General features: G+C 38.0%; 1 protein-coding gene and 1 pseudogene across 2 annotated transcripts in view; both read right to left on the reverse strand.

Moving 5' to 3' along the window:
• Window positions 1–142: 142 nt before the first annotated feature.
• LOC148914020 (uncharacterized) lies at window positions 143–5,022 on the reverse strand. Its single transcript, XM_089039202.1, has 4 exons — window positions 3,508–5,022; window positions 2,979–3,079; window positions 1,632–2,654; window positions 143–1,439 (listed from the first exon to the last, which is right to left on the reverse strand). The coding sequence occupies exons 1-4, from the start codon at window positions 3,926–3,928 to the stop codon at window positions 147–149; spliced, it is 2,838 nt and encodes a 945-aa protein (XP_088895328.1). The 5' UTR covers window positions 3,929–5,022; the 3' UTR covers window positions 143–146.
• A 1,423-nt stretch (window positions 5,023–6,445) lies between these two features.
• LOC116291035 (uncharacterized) overlaps window positions 6,446–17,954 on the reverse strand; it is a 29,887-nt pseudogene continuing 18,378 nt past the window's right edge. The window contains exons 21-35 of the transcript XR_016119048.1: window positions 17,862–17,928; window positions 17,510–17,692; window positions 16,720–17,043; window positions 15,785–15,988; window positions 15,171–15,329; window positions 14,402–14,622; window positions 13,591–13,925; window positions 12,656–12,850; window positions 12,076–12,231; window positions 11,491–11,789; window positions 10,699–10,869; window positions 10,223–10,426; window positions 8,200–8,272; window positions 6,929–7,068; window positions 6,446–6,558 (exon numbers count right to left, since the gene is read on the reverse strand). The product of XR_016119048.1 is annotated as an uncharacterized LOC116291035 (transcript). The remainder of the gene's footprint in view (window positions 6,559–6,928; window positions 7,069–8,199; window positions 8,273–10,222; window positions 10,427–10,698; window positions 10,870–11,490; window positions 11,790–12,075; window positions 12,232–12,655; window positions 12,851–13,590; window positions 13,926–14,401; window positions 14,623–15,170; window positions 15,330–15,784; window positions 15,989–16,719; window positions 17,044–17,509; window positions 17,693–17,861; window positions 17,929–17,954) is intronic.

Genomic DNA, 17,954 nt, shown 5'->3' on the forward strand with positions numbered 1-17,954 from the left:
CTTAAGTGCCCAGCCCATCGGTAGTGCTTTTGCATTATCCAGTGGTTGGTTCATTTCTTTACCGGATTCAGAAATAGTACTAGCTCCATGTTCCAATTTGTTTGCGTATAGGTTCATCGCCTTATCGTACAGTGTTTCATGCTCTATCACGTATTTGTGTTGTGTCGTTCTAGATCGAGATGGTTTTCCAGAGGATGGTATCTCTGAAATGACCGTATGCACCCCTCCTCAGGACAGGAATACAACATTTCGTTATCATCTTTTTCTTTTTCATCATCATCACCTTCAGAAGCAGCTTCGACATCTTTGTCATCACCTTTCCCTCCATCGGCTTTTTTGGTTATCTTTGTTCTTAAGAGGGAATTCTTTCTTGCCTTGGTTGCAACGAATGCGCCTGTTGGGCTTTCGTTTACTGAGATTTTGTTCAGCTCAGGCAAGTTTTTGGGTAAGTCGAAACTACTCCATTGCAAGAATTTCCCAGGTCCAACTCCGTACGCCCTCCAAACTTTGATTCCTTCAGTGTCGTATTCAATATTGTTAATGAGACTCACGCCTTCCCATTTCACTTTTAAGTTTACAGAGGGTTGCGGGCCACAAAGCGCTACTACTACACCACTTATGCCACCACAAGATTCTATTGCGCTCTTCATTTGTTCAGCGGTTTCGATATCGTTGCCTGCATTTAAATACATTTTCATATGATTCTTGATCAATGCCGCCTTACGATCGCAACTTCCTTTTCCACCTTGTGGATCTGAGAAATCGATGCGTCTAAGAGAGATATTATGCTTCATAGCTACCTGGTGAATAAGAAGCAGAGTTGATGCTGAATGATAACATCCAGCATTGTCTTCTTTTAAATACACGCTTTTCACAACTGGTTTGACGTTTTTCAACTCTTTAAGTATGTCATCGAAAATAGCCAAAATTGCAGAGCTTTCCTGATTGCAAGATTGGAATGGATGAACAAATGTCAGCATTTGCATTTCACCATCAGCACTCTTTCGAATAGCCACGGTAAGGTGCCAAGAGATTCCCCTCTTACCGAACCAGTCTCTTTGGTTTTCTCGGTACTTCCTTGGCAAGAATTTCATTGCCCAATCTGATACTAGCAGAACAGAGTGTTGATCTAAGGTCTCAAGAATTTCTTGTCTCGCGGAATCTTGGTTCACGTTTCTAAGGAGATGAGCTTTCCAAGCACTGATACTATGTACTGACGTTGACACTATATACTCCATTTCTTCTCTTTCTTCCTTAGAACACTCGGCTTTTGAAAGAACTACCTGTAGTTCATCCATAGCAGCAGTTAGAAGATGGCATCTGTCACACTGCATATTGTGCTCATGATCACAATCACCAGTAAAATCGTCATCATCTGGGTCACTGAGTGCAAAAGTTCTACAATGATCGGCGACCATTGAACTTTTTGAAACGTGGACCTATGAAGAAAGAAAAACCAAATAATTAAGAATAAAACAAATAACACTATACAAAAGGCGTAGTCATCGTCCCGTCTGTATGTTGAATTTTCTCGCGTACGCATGATGTAAGTTGATTTTACTCTAGTCTCGGAAAAGGCGTCTTCTGTTGCTTTAAGGTTTTTTCGTATAGTTATTTCAAATTTGCTTTACCTTGTAATCACATTTAAGGTATCGTTTGGCAAGTTTAAATCTGTCACTTAAATCTTTGGTCCAAGTAAGGCCCTTTCCACATTCATCTCCAAGTTTATCGATCACATTTTGTAGGTCGTCAAAAGCATCTGCTCCAACTGCAGAAAAATAGTCTAAACCTTGCAGAGACTTGCGGGTGGATGCCGAGCACACGTTAAGGACTCTCCACAAGGTGCTGCGGCTCATTGGCTCAAATCCTATTTCACTACAGTAGCCTTGATACTTTCGGATTATCTGCTCTGGTATCAATGTTCGAACAACATTGGGGATCCTTATTTCTGCATCACAAGAAAGCCTAAGTGTCTTTTCTCCAAAAGGCAAATCTTGCACTATGTGAGTGCTCGTTATAAATGAAAGAAAGTGATCGAGTTTCTCTTCTTTCACACACATCCTAGTGTTATTCACAGGTGGCAGTGCTGTGCCTCGGCCATGCAATAATATGTGATGCCTAGCAATGTCATAGCGATATTTAGTTAAGGTTGGTATCCACCTAAGCAAATCTTTAAAGCCAACCTTATCAGCCATTATAGATAGTATCTGGCGACGAGAACTCCAGTGTTCTGCGTTATTATAACATTCAGACAGGGCCTCCATTAATGAGCAATCAACGTTAGAACCTTCAAACTTTTTTTTATCTAAGTGATTAAACAGCTGGGCTGATTCTCCTGGGGCAATTTCCTCGAGACACGTATGAACCACTTGTTGCGCCTTTCGTAGATGCAATCTTTTGGTACGCTCCGACGCATTATCCCATGGAATCGTCAGAGTATTTCGGACGGGACTTATGTCTCTGGAACTAAGATATTCATTTAATTTTGCTCGCGGAGATTCTTCTGCAACAGGAGTAAACAAAAGTGACTCTTGGCTTGGCTTGTAAAGGCTTTTTGGAGTATCTGGACTAAAGCATTCATTATCATCTATTTGAGAGAGTGCTGGACTTGCAAATACTGGTCCTAAAGACACCTCTTCGTCTTTGTTTTCTTCCTAAAGATAGAAACAACCAATAATTATCAGTTCTACTGCTCATTATTTTTTTGGCATAGGCATTCTGATTATCCCTTCTTCTCGCTAAATCTTTTTTTACAAACAAACAAACAAACAATTGTATGTGTGAATAAAACTATGCCGTTTCAGAGTTTTAATTGGATTGAGAAACAATAACCTCAGGCGAATGGTTGGGATGCCTGTGTTTGTATCGCCATCATATACTAATCGACGGCGCAGGGAGGGAGTGGCTGAGGGACTAAATGAATGCCTTAGATTGATTATCGCATTTATCAGCCGATTACATCAATATACAATCCATACCAGTTTCAGATTACTCATTTCAATGGTGACTTCAGTTTCATGATTATCGTCCTCTTCTTTTTCCATTTCCCTTAGCAGTTTTCTACAGTTGACGCAGACACCTGACAAAAACCAGTACTAGACTGAGCGACTGAATCAATTTATTAAATCAAGAGAAAATGAACTAAGAGAAGGAATCCCCGTGCACCATCATGTGCACACTTTGACGCTATTTTTAGAATCATTGATGCTATTTTTAACTCGTTACCATGCCCGCGCGATAATCATGCTTCCCTTTAATGCTTCGTTTTAGGACACGAAAAGCGCCATATTTCGCTACGTTCACAACAAAAACACAGGCTTTTGATTACTGCAAGACTGGAAGCCGCCTACCCTCAAGAAATCAACCAATCAGGTTCTTCGCTCAAAATATTTCCAAGCTAAAAATAGCATCAAACTGTGCACATGATGGTTACAAGGCTATATAGGTAGGATTCCTTCTCTTAGTTCATATTCCCTTGATTAAATAGAATCGACAAAAATATGTTACCTGAGCCAGGTTGAACAAAAACGCCAGTCTTCTTTAAGATAAATTGCGCATCTCTTTTACCGATTCCCCTTTCACCCTTCGGCCACTTTCTTTTGCCTTTTCCATGATTAGAGATTTGCACGGGTACTCTACACCTTGTAATAAACTTCCTTGTCCAACCCAGCCCTAGTTTTCCGCGATGAAGTGCACAAATCGTCCAGGTTTCGATATCTTTGGGACGTGTAAATAATCCAGCTCTACTTAAAATCAGATCTACTTCATTCTCGTGTCCAGAAAATTGAAATAGATTCTCATGACTAGAAATCTCCTTTTTACATGCAACGAAAGGAATCACTTTACAATATTTGTGACGATCTCTTGCAATTGGATCAGGACCACAGTTCCCTCCAGCAACAGCTTTAAAAAAACAATGTATCTCCATTTTTACACCGAGTTGAACTTGTTAAAAGCCCAAACAACGTAACCATCTAAAAATATTTTGATTTTGCTCTAACTTTTAGTCGGGTAGTCGGAAAACACACATAACATGTCAATGTTAATTAGTCCCCGCCATCCTTATCTTAGTGTCGATCAACAAATGTCGGGTTTGGTTCTTTCGAAGCTTATATATATTTTTTAGAAAATTGGCGAATTTATCGTCCACATATTCCCTAAAGAAATCAAACTAATATATTTTTAATAAGACAGCAAATACAAGGAAAACCGCAATTTAAAAAGTGTTTACAATTTAATCGAAGTCCTGTGCATAAATTATCCAGCGCTGGCGGGCTAAATATGAACTATATAAATTACAAGATTTATAGCTACAAGTTGTTGAAATCTACGAAATTTAATGGCAAAATATGTTTTTGTTTTTGTTTTTGTTGTTTTGATTTAAAGACAGTTTGCCGGCAAAAGAAAAAAACCCGTGATTGTTGATGCAAATTGTTAGTTGCGACTTGACGATTTGACAGATCTTAGGCGACCGTAGACCTTAGACCGAAGCACGATTTTGTGAAAGTTCGAAGCTCCATAACTTCGCTCCATCACATTTACCCAAGCTGTTTTTTTCATAGTCATATATTTGATATCTTGACTTTAAGTATACGAAATATTATTGAATAATTTTGGGTAGCACATAGTAAAATATTTTTTTGTTTTTACACTATTTTTCATAAGGCGTAAAGTATAACTTTAAAATAAATTTAAAATAATATCAAAAAGTAGCTAGAAATTTTTATAAAGCCTTTGGACTAAACTTAAGATGTCAATTAACAATTTTAAGAAGGTTTGAAGTCATAAGAGTATTTAAGTTTGCCACACGAGGCCACCAAAGTTGACTTAAAATCTGACCGTCTCAAAGCAGCGATTTGACGAAATTTCATTTTTCGCGATTTTCTCGTAAAAAATGCAATTTTTTTTCAAACAAAATACCTCATGATTTGTTTCATGTTATGGTCTATCTATGGTTAAAATATGAGCAAAATCTATTTTTTGAGCTTTGCCACGATTGTCTGGTTTTTACAGACATCTTCTCTTAAGTTCTAAAAAGAAAGTACCCTGGGTTTCGTAGTGGCGAAGGTTTAAAATATGCAAAATACTAAATAAAACCCCATTTCCATGGTACGCATTTCGAGGCTTCAAGGTAGTTTTGTTGGGCTAAATGTTCAAGAATTAACCTCTGCTAATATTTCCAAATAAAGCATTAAAATTTAAAAAGCACACTGAAATACATCTCAATTTTCTAATCCCTTTTTTCATGACTGTTTCCCTCCCCCCCCCCCCCCTCCCAAAAAAAGGTTATTGAAGGTTCAGTTGCATGTTTCATGCTGCATGTTGCTTACTAAGCTTAAGTGTATTATATTTATATGTAAATGTTGTCAGCACTGAAGAAAGGATGCCGGAAAAACGAGCAGACAAAGTTTGGGAAAATTCCATATCACTGTAACCATTCCCTGATTGGATACACTTTGGCCATAGCACATTTCGAGCTTTGTATGCAACATGCAACGTGCAACATGCAACGTGCAACATGCAACGTGCAACATGCAACGTGCAACATGCAACGTGCAACATGCAACGTGCAACGTGCAACGTGCAACATGCAACAAAACCTTAACCAACGTCTTTTTAAATGGCTATTCCCCCCTCCCTGCATCTTGGGATTGAAATGCGGACAAGCCAAGCCAAGCGCGTATGCTAACATGCTGCAACGTTGTTTTGTTTTCTTGTTTTCAATCCGTGGAAAACCTAATGCTATACGACTGAAATTCATCTTCTTTTCTTGGTAACCGAAGCCTTTCGTTTAGAAAGTTTGACCACAAATCGATCTCACAAAGCTATGCGATATCTACTGTATTTTTAGTAGCCGTGGAAAACGCTATTGGTCCAGGCGTTAGCAGGAGTTATGGTATAAATGGATACTCATCATGAGCCATGTGAAGTGCATGAAATGCATTTTTTCAACCCACGGTAAGTTAGAAGTTAACTGTCATTTAAAACGAAAGTGCGCTTACATTACAAGTCACTCCACATTCAGCTTTTGATCCTGACCGAATAAGAACCTTTAAAATCATTTGTTCTAAATGCAGATCTTTTACTCCGGCAACAGTCTGTTGTCGATAGATTATTTTCTTTCTTTCTTATCCATGTCATGTAAGTTTTTAGTTACTTATCTGTTGTAAATCGTATCAATTTGTATTGATGATTTTCACGGCGGCGATGTTGGAGGAACTTAACAAACGAATTGTCAATGAATTTTTTTGTTATATCCTCCAACATGGCCGTCGTGTCTTTTGTTGTTTAATTCTCATCACTATGTTGATGTAAGTATCAATATGTTGATGTAAGTATGGGGCATGGACTATTAAATTAAATAAATAAAAAATAAATAAAACTAAGACTTCCAAATAGAGCATAAGACTTCAAACCACAGACATTATTAGATGCACCTTAATTTATTTTATTTAATCCGCTTTGTCAGATTAATCCCCAATCTGCACTAATTTATACTATAATAGTTATACAATGAATGGTATGTGAGGAACCGTTTTTTTTTTCATGGCGGTGGTGCTGAAAGAAAAGAAAATTACATCAGTTCGATTGCCCAATTCAATATTTGTAGGTTTGTTCGACTGTTCTTTAATCTAATTTGCTCATTTGTCCATATTTTCGTTTATTGCATTAGTTTTGTTTGTCATTCGCTCCATTGGTTCCTTATCTGACACCGTAGTTTAGAAAAGATTTTGGTCAACTTTTAAGCCCTTTGAAATACAATTTTCTTCAAAGCTTTTGCATGATTCCTCATTCCCTCCAATAAAGTGAACCACAGTTCTAAATATTTGCCTTTTACGTAAACACGGCCGTAGTACAGTGTATTAACATAAATGTTTGCAGTTTTGTGGCCGCATTTTATGTATGACAGTAAGAGTAGATTACTTACGAAGCTTGAAGAAATCCAACGAAAGTCTCGCCTTGTTGCATCCAGAGTAGTATATGAGGTACCTGTTTTCATCTGGCCATCCACCCAGTGGATGAACACAGTAACTGTTCTTCTTGTTTTGGAGAGATTTACTGGATAACCTGAATGAATGACCAAAAGGTTTATAAAATTCATGAACAATTCTCTACTTTCACACCCCCATAATACTTTGCGTCTTTGGGGGTAAACAGAGGGTAAAAACCCACTTATCTTGCTGAAGGCTGATCAGACAATGTTGACAATACCTTGTTTAGTATCCAAAAATAAAACGAAGAAGTTAAAAAACAGAAAAAGATAGAAGCTTGAAGACGTTTAAGGTCAATTTTAAGCATTTTTTCGTAAGTCAATACATTTTCTGTAAGACCAAAACTCTTGATGATCTGTACACGCAAAAACAACTTGGAATAAACTGATAATCAGTATTGTACAGATAAAAGCAGGTATAGTATAAATTTAATTAAGAAAACTTTCAATTTGGGACAGTTTTTTGATTGGTTACCCCCCAAAGACGCAAGGCATTATGGGGATGTGAAAGTAGAGAATAAAGAATTACTGATAGTTAATGAGTGTGGATTCATAGGAGGCATTATTAAATGTACAAAACTTTTTTGGGGCAGTAAAATATCCTGTATAAAACATCATTGCCTTACTCAGGGCTTATAGAAGGGTTATGGCAATTCTGTTTCTCATAATAATGTTTCAATTTACAAATGATGACAAATAAACTCAAATTGCTGTAATGACATCACACTCATTTGCGATGGCTCTTTAACTATATCTATATCTTAATAATATCTCATAATCTTATATAAATCTTTTATTTACTTATTATTATCGTAACTTGTGTAGTATACCGTGGAAAATTCCCACGGTTTAAAATATATCAGGGTAAATCTGAAACACGTAAAGTAGATGAAGTAGATGAAGACTTAGGGATGAAGCAGACGACTAATGAAAACCAGTTCACCCGATACCTCTTGTTTGCGAGTGTTCACGAATTGGTGGAGGACCCGGGTACAACTTCACATAAGCTCTTTTTTTCGGTTTGAAAGAACGGAACGCAAGACAAAAATGTTTCGCTTTCAAAAGCAATCTTTCAAAAGTGTCAGTTTTTAACATCAACTGCTATTATCAGAAAAGTGGGCTCACATAAAAGAATTGTTAAATATTTATCAGAAACAAAGACGTTAGTAGTATTTCAGTGCATATTTAATGTATAGGGATTCACTTGCCTTCTGTGCATAGAGACATCCTGAGGACACGAGTCTTTCAGAAGCAGTTTCCTGGTTTTTTTAACCGAGTTCCCTGAAACGAAAGCATGGGAAAGGCCATAGCCTACCTTGGTGATTTCAAACCCCTGTGAACACACGTCTTCCTTTCTGTGGTATTTGTTAGAGGTCTAATTTGTTAGAGGACCAAGTCCTTTTGTTGGTATTTGTTAGAGGACCAAGTCCTTTTGTTGGTATTTGTTAGAGGACCAAGTCCTTTTGTTGGTATTAGAGGACCAAGTCCTTTTGGTGGTATTTGTAAGAGGACCAAGTCCTTTTGTTGGTATTTGTTAGAGGACCAAGTCCTTTTGTTGGTATTTGTTAGAGGACCAAGTCCTTTTGTTGGTATTTGTTAGAGGACCAAGTCCTTTTGGTGGTATTAGTTAGAGGACCAAGTCCTTTCGTTGGTATTTGTTAGAGGACCAAGTCCTTTTGTTGGTATTTGTTAGAGGACCAAGTCCTTTTGTTGGTATTTGTTAGAGGACCAAGTCCTTTTGTTGGTATTTGTTAGAGGAACAAGTCCTTTTGGTGGTATTTGTAAGAGGACCAAGTCCTTTTGGTGGTATTTGTTAGAGGACCAAGTCCTTTTGGTGGTATTTGTTAGAGGACCAAGTCCTTTTGGTGGTATCTGTTAAAGGACCAAGAACTTTTTTTGGGTATCTGTTAAAGGACCAAGTCCTTTTGTTGGTATTTGTTAGAGGACCAAGTTCTCTTGGTGGTATTAGTTAGAGGACCAAGTCCTTTTGGTGGTATTTGTTAGAGGACCAAGTCCTTTTGTTGGTATTTGTTAGAGGACCAAGTCCTTTTGGTGGTATTTGTTAGAGGACCAAGTCCTTTTGGTGGTATTTGTTAGAGGACCAAGTCCTTTTGTTGGTATTTGTTAGAGGACCAAGTCCTTTTGTTGGTATTTGTTAGAGGACCAAGTCCTTTTGTTGGTATTTGTTAGAGGACCAAGTCCTTTTGTTGGTATTTGTTAGAGGAACAAGTCCTTTTGGTGGTATTAGTAAGAGGACCAAGTCCTTTTGGTGATATTTGTTAGAGGACCAAGTCCTTTTGTTGGTATTTGTTAGAGGACCAAGTCCTTTTGGTGGTATCTGTTAAAGGACCAAGAACTTTTTTTGGGTATCTGTTAAAAGACCAAGTCCTTTTGTTGGTATTTGTTAGAGGACCAAGTTCTCTTGGTGGTATTAGTTAGAGGACCAAGTCCTTTTGGTGGTATTTGTTAGAGGACCAAGTCCTTTTGTTGGTATTTGTTAGAGGACCAAGTCCTTTTGTTGGTATTTGTAAGAGGACCAAGTCCTTTTGGTGGTATTTGTTAGAGGACCAAGTCCTTTTGTTGGTATTTGTTAGAGGACCAAGTCCTTTTGTTGGTATTTGTTACAGGACCAAGTCCTTTTGTTGGTATTTGTTAGAGGACCAAGTCCTTTTGTTGGTATTTGTTAGAGGACCAAGTCCTTTTCTTGGTATTTGTTAGAGGACCAAGTCCTTTTGTTGGTATTTGTTAGAGGAACAAGTCCTTTTGGTGGTATTAGGGAGAGGAACATGTCCTTTTGGTGGTATCTGTTAAAGGACCAAGAATGTTTGTTGGTATTTGTTAGAGGACCAAGTCCTTTTGTTGGTATTTGTTAGAGGACCAAGTCCTTTTGGTGGTATTTTTTAGAGGACCAAGTCCTTTTGGTGGTATTTGTTAGAGGACCAAGTCCTTTTGTTGGTATTTGTTAGAGGACCAAGTCCTTTGGTATTTGTTAGAGGACCAAGTCCTTTTGTTGGTCTTTTTTAGAGGACCAAGTCCTTTTGTTGGTATTTGTTAGAGGACCAAATTCTTTTGGTGGTATCTGTTAAAGGACCAAGAACTTTTTTTGGGTATCTGTTAAAGGACCAAGTCCTTTTGTTGGTATTTGTTAGAGGACCAAGTGTTTATGGTGGTATTGTTAGAAGACGTGTATATGGGATGTTTTAAGAGAGCTATTAAGCATGACGGTCTTACCATCAGGACAGACGATCTTCCCACTGCATTTGTGATAAATCATGCCATCCGCGTCAAAAACGAAGTTCATGTAATCGGCAGAACAATTCGCATCGACTCTTCTAAAAACTAGGGCGTGGCTCCACGTGGTTGTGTTTTCTTTAGGGTTGCAGTCACCGCTCTTGGGCTGAACGCAATATCCACCGTAGCTCCGAATAGGACTTTCTATGAAGAGTAAAGGAATACACAAATAAACGAGGACTAGTTGTGAATTATCGAAGAAAAATACCTAACATCTAGATTTTAGTAAAAATAATATGCATCTAAGTTGATTAATTATGAAGAAGTGTATGTAACAATGCAATAAATATGGTTATCCGGTTTTCCCTTGCCTAAAAATCTCAGACAAGTCCAATTCGAGCTGTGAGTTAGTCATACCCTTACTTTGATCAGTACACAGGTTGTTTCAAGGTATTGATAAATTCGAAGAAAATTACCTGGGCACGTGTAACAAGGTTTTTCCTCCACTGTCTTTTCGGATTCACTACACAGGAGACCTCCACATCTGGGTTCGGGGTTGGTACAAGTCCTACGGCGAACTTGTTTGCCATCTGCACAAAGTTTGTCACATTTCTCCCAAGCACTCCATTCGGAAAGGCCACCATCAACTATAACAAAAGTATACAGTTCATACTCTATTAATTGTTGGACGTATTAGTCTTATGTTTTATGGAAATAATTGGGCCCAACCGTATTTCTTTTTTTATAGCTACTGCCTTGAGGCGTAGCTACTATGTCATCGTCTTGTAAGTAAGTAAGTTGACATATTTTCAGATAGTATTCGGAGGCAATCAAATCGTTTCACGGTCCTTGGTCCTGTTATCGACTTGTTATCGATCGAAAATTCGACGTACAAATTTCTAAAAAAAAAAAAAAACACCTACAAATGTGCTCAAATTTCTCCTCGATGTTAGTTTTTTAATATCATTCCTACTTCTTTATTGGGAACAGAACTAATAAAGGTGTGTGCTGACATTAGTTGTCACCTTCCTAATTATATCCCAGTCAATGAATTGACTCGCATAAATTTATTAATCTCGTTGGTTCATGATGAATAATGATGGTTCTAATGTAAATATTGTTAATGATGATCCAAATACTTAAAATGTTTTTCCATTTCCTAAAACAAATTTGTAACAAATTTTAACGAACCCGTTCGATGAAGAAAATGAAATTCATTTTCTAATGAAAGAACAAAATGTTTATTAACACCAACGAAATAACATTACCAGGCTGTCTGTCCAAGTCACAGTCATCTTCATTAACCCAATACCAAATGACCCCAGGATTTATCATGCCTCCGTCACGTATCCACTCTGCTGGGTGTCTATCCGTGTCACCCCAAATAATGGATCCAGCTGGGTAATAGGTGGTGCTGCTAGAAGTTGTCAGAAGGGCCTTGTTGGATTGCCCGTTGGCATCAAACCATGGCATCCTATTCTGCACCGATCTCCACCCGGATAATGTCCATGCATCGAATTTCTGAAGTAGGGTTACTTGTGTTTGTGAAGTAGAGGTGAACATAAAGCTGTTGATGAGTGGAAATTAGTAAACATACTCGCTTTTATGTAAAAGACAATTAGACACTTTGGGGATCTATTGAGCACTCTCACTGGTTGTTTGGAGTATTGTCCGCACAGAAAAGGCCATTTCAAACCGTTTATCGTCAATAGTTTGTGAAACGTAAAGATATTTCAAAGTCCATTTGCTTTGTCTTTCTGATTTTTTTATTTACGAGATAAAAGTCGTGGCAAACAGTCAAAGAAATAAAAAGGCAAAGAATATGTCGATAGAAAGGATATAGTTTGCCTAACCTGTAGTCACGTGGTGCACTCCACACTCCTCCCCAGTGTCCCCGCTGGTTTGCATCCAATTTGTATTTGAATGTGGTATTATGTCCCATGTTTTTGATCAGGTCTGCGTACTTTAGGATTGAGTAATCATCTGAGGTTGATGGTCGGTATACGTTTCTGCATAAAGAAGTGACTTTTCAATAAAAAACAAAAACAACTTACAAAAACCCGGAAATTCGATTCTCCCTTAAATGAAAATTGGAAAAGATTTGAACCTTGTTTAAACGTAACTACATGGCCCCATTAGATGTCAAGCAGCATATTTTCTTCACATTCAAAAGTGGCGGATAAAAATTATCAATTATTGTGGCATCTCTCTTTGCCTTCTACCCTTCTGCGTTCATGTAAACCAATTTAATAATCGACCAAAATATTTTCGGTTTTCAGTTTGGCCAGTTTATGAAGAACATGGACAATCCCAACAAACTTCTAACAGCAGAGAATATATCTATAATTAAACTCGAAAGTATAAGAGAGTTGTGAATAAATGTTGTGTTCCAGAAATGCACTTTGTCAAGTAAGAAATTATAGTGTAGCTCACCTGGCTGGTACTTGGTCACGTGTCCAGTTGTTATGGCGACTTGTAACCACCAAAGTAAATGCACCAAGATCTGACGTCATGTCACAGAATACAGGAAAGTACGTGGACTCGTTGACAAGACGTATCATGTAATAATCATCTTCATATTTTCTTGACAATCTCGTGCCATGGACCTTGATATCATTGCAAGAACGTCTAGGGAAGAAAGGTGCAATATTAGGTTATCACTGCAAGTATGTGCATCAGTGATTGCCTTGGCATGAGCCAAAATACTTTCTGTATCTAACAAATAGACATCAGTTTTTATGTGTTTGTTCTCTTATTGATGATAAATTGCGTCATCACATTGTCAAAGTAGTGTGGGTCCACGAGGCGTAGCCGAAAGAGAGCGAGCTGTCTGTTCTCTTATTGATGATAAAAAATAACCAATCCGCGCGCGAGAAATTTTGTAAGTTATTGTAAAATTTTGAATTGAAAAAAGGTTCCTTCTCCAAAAGAAACTTTAAAACAAAGTGTCAAGATGATGTTTTTCTGGGATGCCTTTATTCTTCTCGCAAATACCACAATTACAGTAGTGACAACGATAGCGAGACAGGAAACAAAAATAATAACGACAACAATGAAGACAACAGCAGCAATAACTCACTTCTTTCAAAGAGAACAATTTCTTCAGCATCTAGCACCTTGTTCCTTCTCTTAACCATTATCATTATATGACTATACTCTTGGATAACAACAACAAAAACAATGACGACAACAACAAATACTTCAACAGCATCAATAACTGGCACACTATCTTATGAGATTTACGACTCCATGCTGAACGGTGGAACCCTTAACAGTTCTTGTAACCCATTGCACTTGATAAGGCAGCCGATAGATCAAATTAGAAATAATTCAGTAACTCATACTCATTCAGCATTAGGTAACCGTACCTTGTTCCTTCCCTCATCCAATATCTGACAACTCCAGGATTTGGCTTTACGTCTGGTAAATATGATGGTGATTCTGCTGATCCATCGGCGTAAATAATGGACCCAGATGAGTCATTTGCTATTGAGCCTGAACTCAAGAAAATGTTGGCTGACAGCGCAAGTCTTGGCATTCGCCTGACTAGATTTGTATTTTTGTCAATGCCATTGAAGTTCTCGACCATTTTAACATTTGTTTGCTTGTCACGAGTTGAGGTAAATGTGTACTCCCTTGGTGCAACGAAGATGCCACCATACTGGCTGGAGCCATCAGCTTCGATACGATACTGAAAGGAATCCTTAGAAAAAATCGAAATTATTAATTCGGGGTCTCATTTCATCACGAAGCTGGGAGAACGTTATAAACTGTATGACACAGCTAGAGTATTATGCGCGCTGTGACTGGCTAATCTGCAACGTATGTGAGGGTGCCGTAGCTTGAGTACTGCACTATGACGTAATTGAAAAGAATGAAACTGGAAGATTATTTCGATGTTCAAAGAGGCTATTTGGAATTACTATCTTTTTAATGTTATAACTTGAAACAACCTCTAGGTTGATCAAAAACGGGGTACGGCTAACTCACAGATCGAACGCTGAAACAACATCTGGGCTGATCAAAGCTAGAGTACGGCTAACTGACCGATGACACTGGATTTTAGATAAGAAAATTGGACAACAAGCAGCACGCATCAATTGAGATTTGGATTCACTTGGTTGACTTCTAGGGATGTGCGTGGCCATTACTTACAGGCCGCTAAGAAGTACGACTTACTTGAGAGACATCGAAATCCTTAATGGCATCTGCAAACTCAAGGATAGAGTAATCAGCGTCTAGTGACGGTTGGTTGGAATTCCTGTTTTTCACATTGTCCACTGACCATCCTGTGTGTGTTTTACTCGTTACTAGTAATGTCCATCCACCACCTTGACTTGCCAGGTCACAGTAGGTCTTCACTTCTTTCTTACCAGGAGGCTTGATTGAGTAAACTCCGTCTAATGAAAAGTTAATTAGTTTATAGTCAGCCTCAGAGCGGATCCAGTCAGGGTGAACTAGGTTTTGCGGATGGAGTAAAATAGGAGATACGGAGAAAGACCATCGAATCAAAGGATAGATCCAACAAACTCTACTTGCATGCGATCTCGAGACCAGGATGTATCGTCAAACCTAAGACCCAAGAGGCGAGAGGCGAGAGGCGAGAGGCGAGAGGCGAGAGGCGAGAGGCGAGAGGCGAGAGGCGAGTGCACTCTTACTGAACCATCTTTGATTCCCTTGATGCGGGGCAATGATCAATGATTCCTCGACATCAAATAAACGAGCATTTTGATACGCGTAATCATAGACCCTTCGATCCAAAATAAAGCTGGTATATATTATGGAAGAGATTAAGAGGATCTTTGAGGTTTATTATGGTTTATTAGACCTCTTTAGCTAGAGAAAGAAATTATACTCAAGGGAATGGCACGTGGTTTGAAATGGACAAAACATTACGCACGAAGAGGTCTATTTGCCATTAGATGACATTGTTCTTCCAATTATTACCTTTTGGCGGAAGTCGTTTGTAGACCTCTCATCTGTACTTCCATACAAGATCTTGGTAACTTCCATGGTCCTTCACGCACCCAGTACCAAATATATTCGGGCTGTTGTTCCATAAAATGTCCCCTGATCCATGGCGCAGGATGGTAGCTTTTTTCATTCGCTAGTAAAAAAAATGGCCAAATCTTATGCACGTTTTCTATTGTGAGAGAGCTTTCGCTCTTAGTCGTAAGAAAATCGTGCATTATACGAAGTACAAAATCTCTCTACAATAGCAATAATGAAAATTTGTTGCGCGCGGTGTGATAATACGAGTAAAATTTGCTCTGCAACTTGAAATGCAACATTGTTGATGCGTGACAAGTTGCACGATATTGTCCGTATTATCGCACCTTGAAAGAAGGGCTCTTTCGGCACGTTGCACGTTTTGCCGCAGATACAGATAAAAAAAATAGTAAATGTGAGCGTCAGCTGTGTGTTAACAATAAGCAAACAAAAAGTATAACAATTATTTTAAAACTTTTTATAATCGTAAGATTAGTATATTCAGCTAGTTTAGGAACAGCAATTCTTTTTAAGGAAGATATTTCCGAAAGCAGTTATGTTAGGTGTACATACCCGTTATTGTGCCCCACCAATTCGAATTAGCTTTCGCGGATGTAGTCAGCTTTGCTCCTGAGATCCAAGGCATTCGTTTCTCTATTCCATTATTGGCATAATTCCAGTTATCAAATTTCTTTATCAGTTGGACATTTGTTTGTCCATTAGTAGTTGCCGTGAAGGTGTAGGATCGATCAGCTTCCCATATTCCACCCCATCGTCCTAAAAGGTTCAAAAACAACTCAGTTAATGACTTGATCATCTATGTTCAAATAGACAATTTTAGGGCAAAATGTCTTCCTATTTCAGACCATATGTCATTTTCTTGAATATATATATATATATATATATATATATACATACTTAACTTATTTTCGTAGAATAGTTTTCTAGAGTGCTCAACATTAAAGGAGCAGTAAATATAGTTTAAACTAAATCAACCGTTGGTCATTCATTGTAACTTGCCTTATGAGTGTGGTCATTGCGATCATACGAAACAGATTTGTTGCATTAAACAATGAGTCAATTCCAAAAGTCTTGATTTAGTTTAAACTATATATATATAAGTATATCAGACACGACAGGATATCTTTCTTGATATTTTTTTCAGAAAGCCCTAGTGATAGACAACTCGAAAAAAATATTGGGGATGTATCCCATAATCTTTGATATGCTTTTGATATACTTGTATATATATTGGAAGCGGCCATAATTTTTGGCTGTATATATACACACCTAACCAAAAAAAGTCTGCAATTTTATGATTTCCACATATATGTATATGTCTTTTGTATTTCAATTGTCGAAATATCTATATAGCAAATGCTTCATCGTCTCGTGTTTACTAGCTCTGATTGGACACTAGATTATATTCTGGCCAATCACAGGACATGATTCTTTATATATTTTAAACATATTTTAGATATAAATGTAAAAGAGATGATGCAGCTAACCTCTGCTTTGCGCTTCTAAACGATACTCAAATTTTGAACCAACGACATTTAAATTGTTCTTGATATCATCAGCATAGTTTAGGATTGAATAATCGCTTGTCAAAGATGGAGAATCTTGGTTCCTTAGTCTCACATTTTGGGACGTCCAACTATTGGTGTGGCTTGTGACCAATAGCGTCCATCCACCACCATCACGTGACATGTCACAGTAGGTTTTGATTGGATCTTTATCTACGCCATAGGGGTAAATCGCGTATACTCCGTCAGGAAGATGCTTGTTTTCTGTCGTTGCAATTTTCTGGAGTTGACGACAAGAATGAGCCCCTGAAACAGTTTAAAAACTCTTTGTAAACAAGTTGGTTCTCCTTTAATTTAGTTCCAAATACAATAGCCTTTTTGAAAGAAAAGCATTTTTCTCTTTCCATGAAGTGTAGGACTTCCTAGGACTTCTCTACTGCCACGAAAAACTAACCTCCAAAATGTCAGTTATGAGTATGCCGTTTCTCTGTTGCTCAGGGTTAGCCTCGATTTTGTGTAGAATATTCATGTGTTCGAGTGAAACTCCGTGGAATTCAAAGTGTTTGTTTTGTTGAAGTTGTGCATTTTTTAATTCTCCGATGGTATTTGCAAATATTTAGACACTGATTAGAGACTAACCCTGAGTAAATAGTCTGTAATCAAGAACACAGCAGTAATTTGGAACTCGAAAATGGTTTATTGCTCGTTAATTGAATTTATGAGAGAAACTAGTGATATAAAGAATTAAAGGGAAAATGTTGCAACAACTTACGTGGACATGCATCCGTGTTGCAATCACGCTGTTGCTGTCTTTCTCCTTGACAATCTTTGCCGCCGTGCTGTGGGAATGGATTATTACAGAATCGATGTCGATTTTGTGTGCCTCCGTTACACCCTGCAGTGCACGTGGACCAAGCAGACCACGGGACATACCCACCATCACGTGGTATCAGAGCTTTTCAGAGGAAAAAAAAAGTGAAGTGAAATCAGATTTAAGAGAGCATTTTGGAAATTTTAAATTCCAAAGTTTGATTAGCGCAATTGAAATTTGATTTTAAGAGGCGTCTTTTAATGTTCATTTTATCTCTTTAGCATATTAGGTTCACATTGATATATTCCGTTACCATTGACGCATGCTGAAGCGGGATCATATCCAGCATCACAATGACATACGCCTGTGTTTGTACACACCTATGAAGTAAAGACACTCGGTAAGT

Source organism: Actinia tenebrosa, unplaced genomic scaffold (assembly GCF_029948245.1).
Source record: "Actinia tenebrosa isolate PJP-AT-01 unplaced genomic scaffold, QUT_ActTen_1.0 PGA_scaffold0__85_contigs__length_37466705, whole genome shotgun sequence".
NCBI classification, from domain to species: domain Eukaryota; kingdom Metazoa; phylum Cnidaria; class Anthozoa; order Actiniaria; family Actiniidae; genus Actinia; species Actinia tenebrosa.

Coding starts and splice junctions, on each gene's coding strand:
- LOC148914020 (XM_089039202.1), bottom strand. CDS start 3,928: ATGGAGATACATTGTTTTTTTAAAGCTGTTGCTGGAGGGAACTGTGGT. Junction 3,080..3,507: donor TTTTGTTCAACCTGGCTCAG/GTAACATATTTT, acceptor GGTTTTTGTCAG/GTGTCTGCGTCAACTGTAGA. Junction 1,440..1,631: donor ACCTTAAATGTGATTACAAG/GTAAAGCAAATT, acceptor CTTTCTTCATAG/GTCCACGTTTCAAAAAGTTC.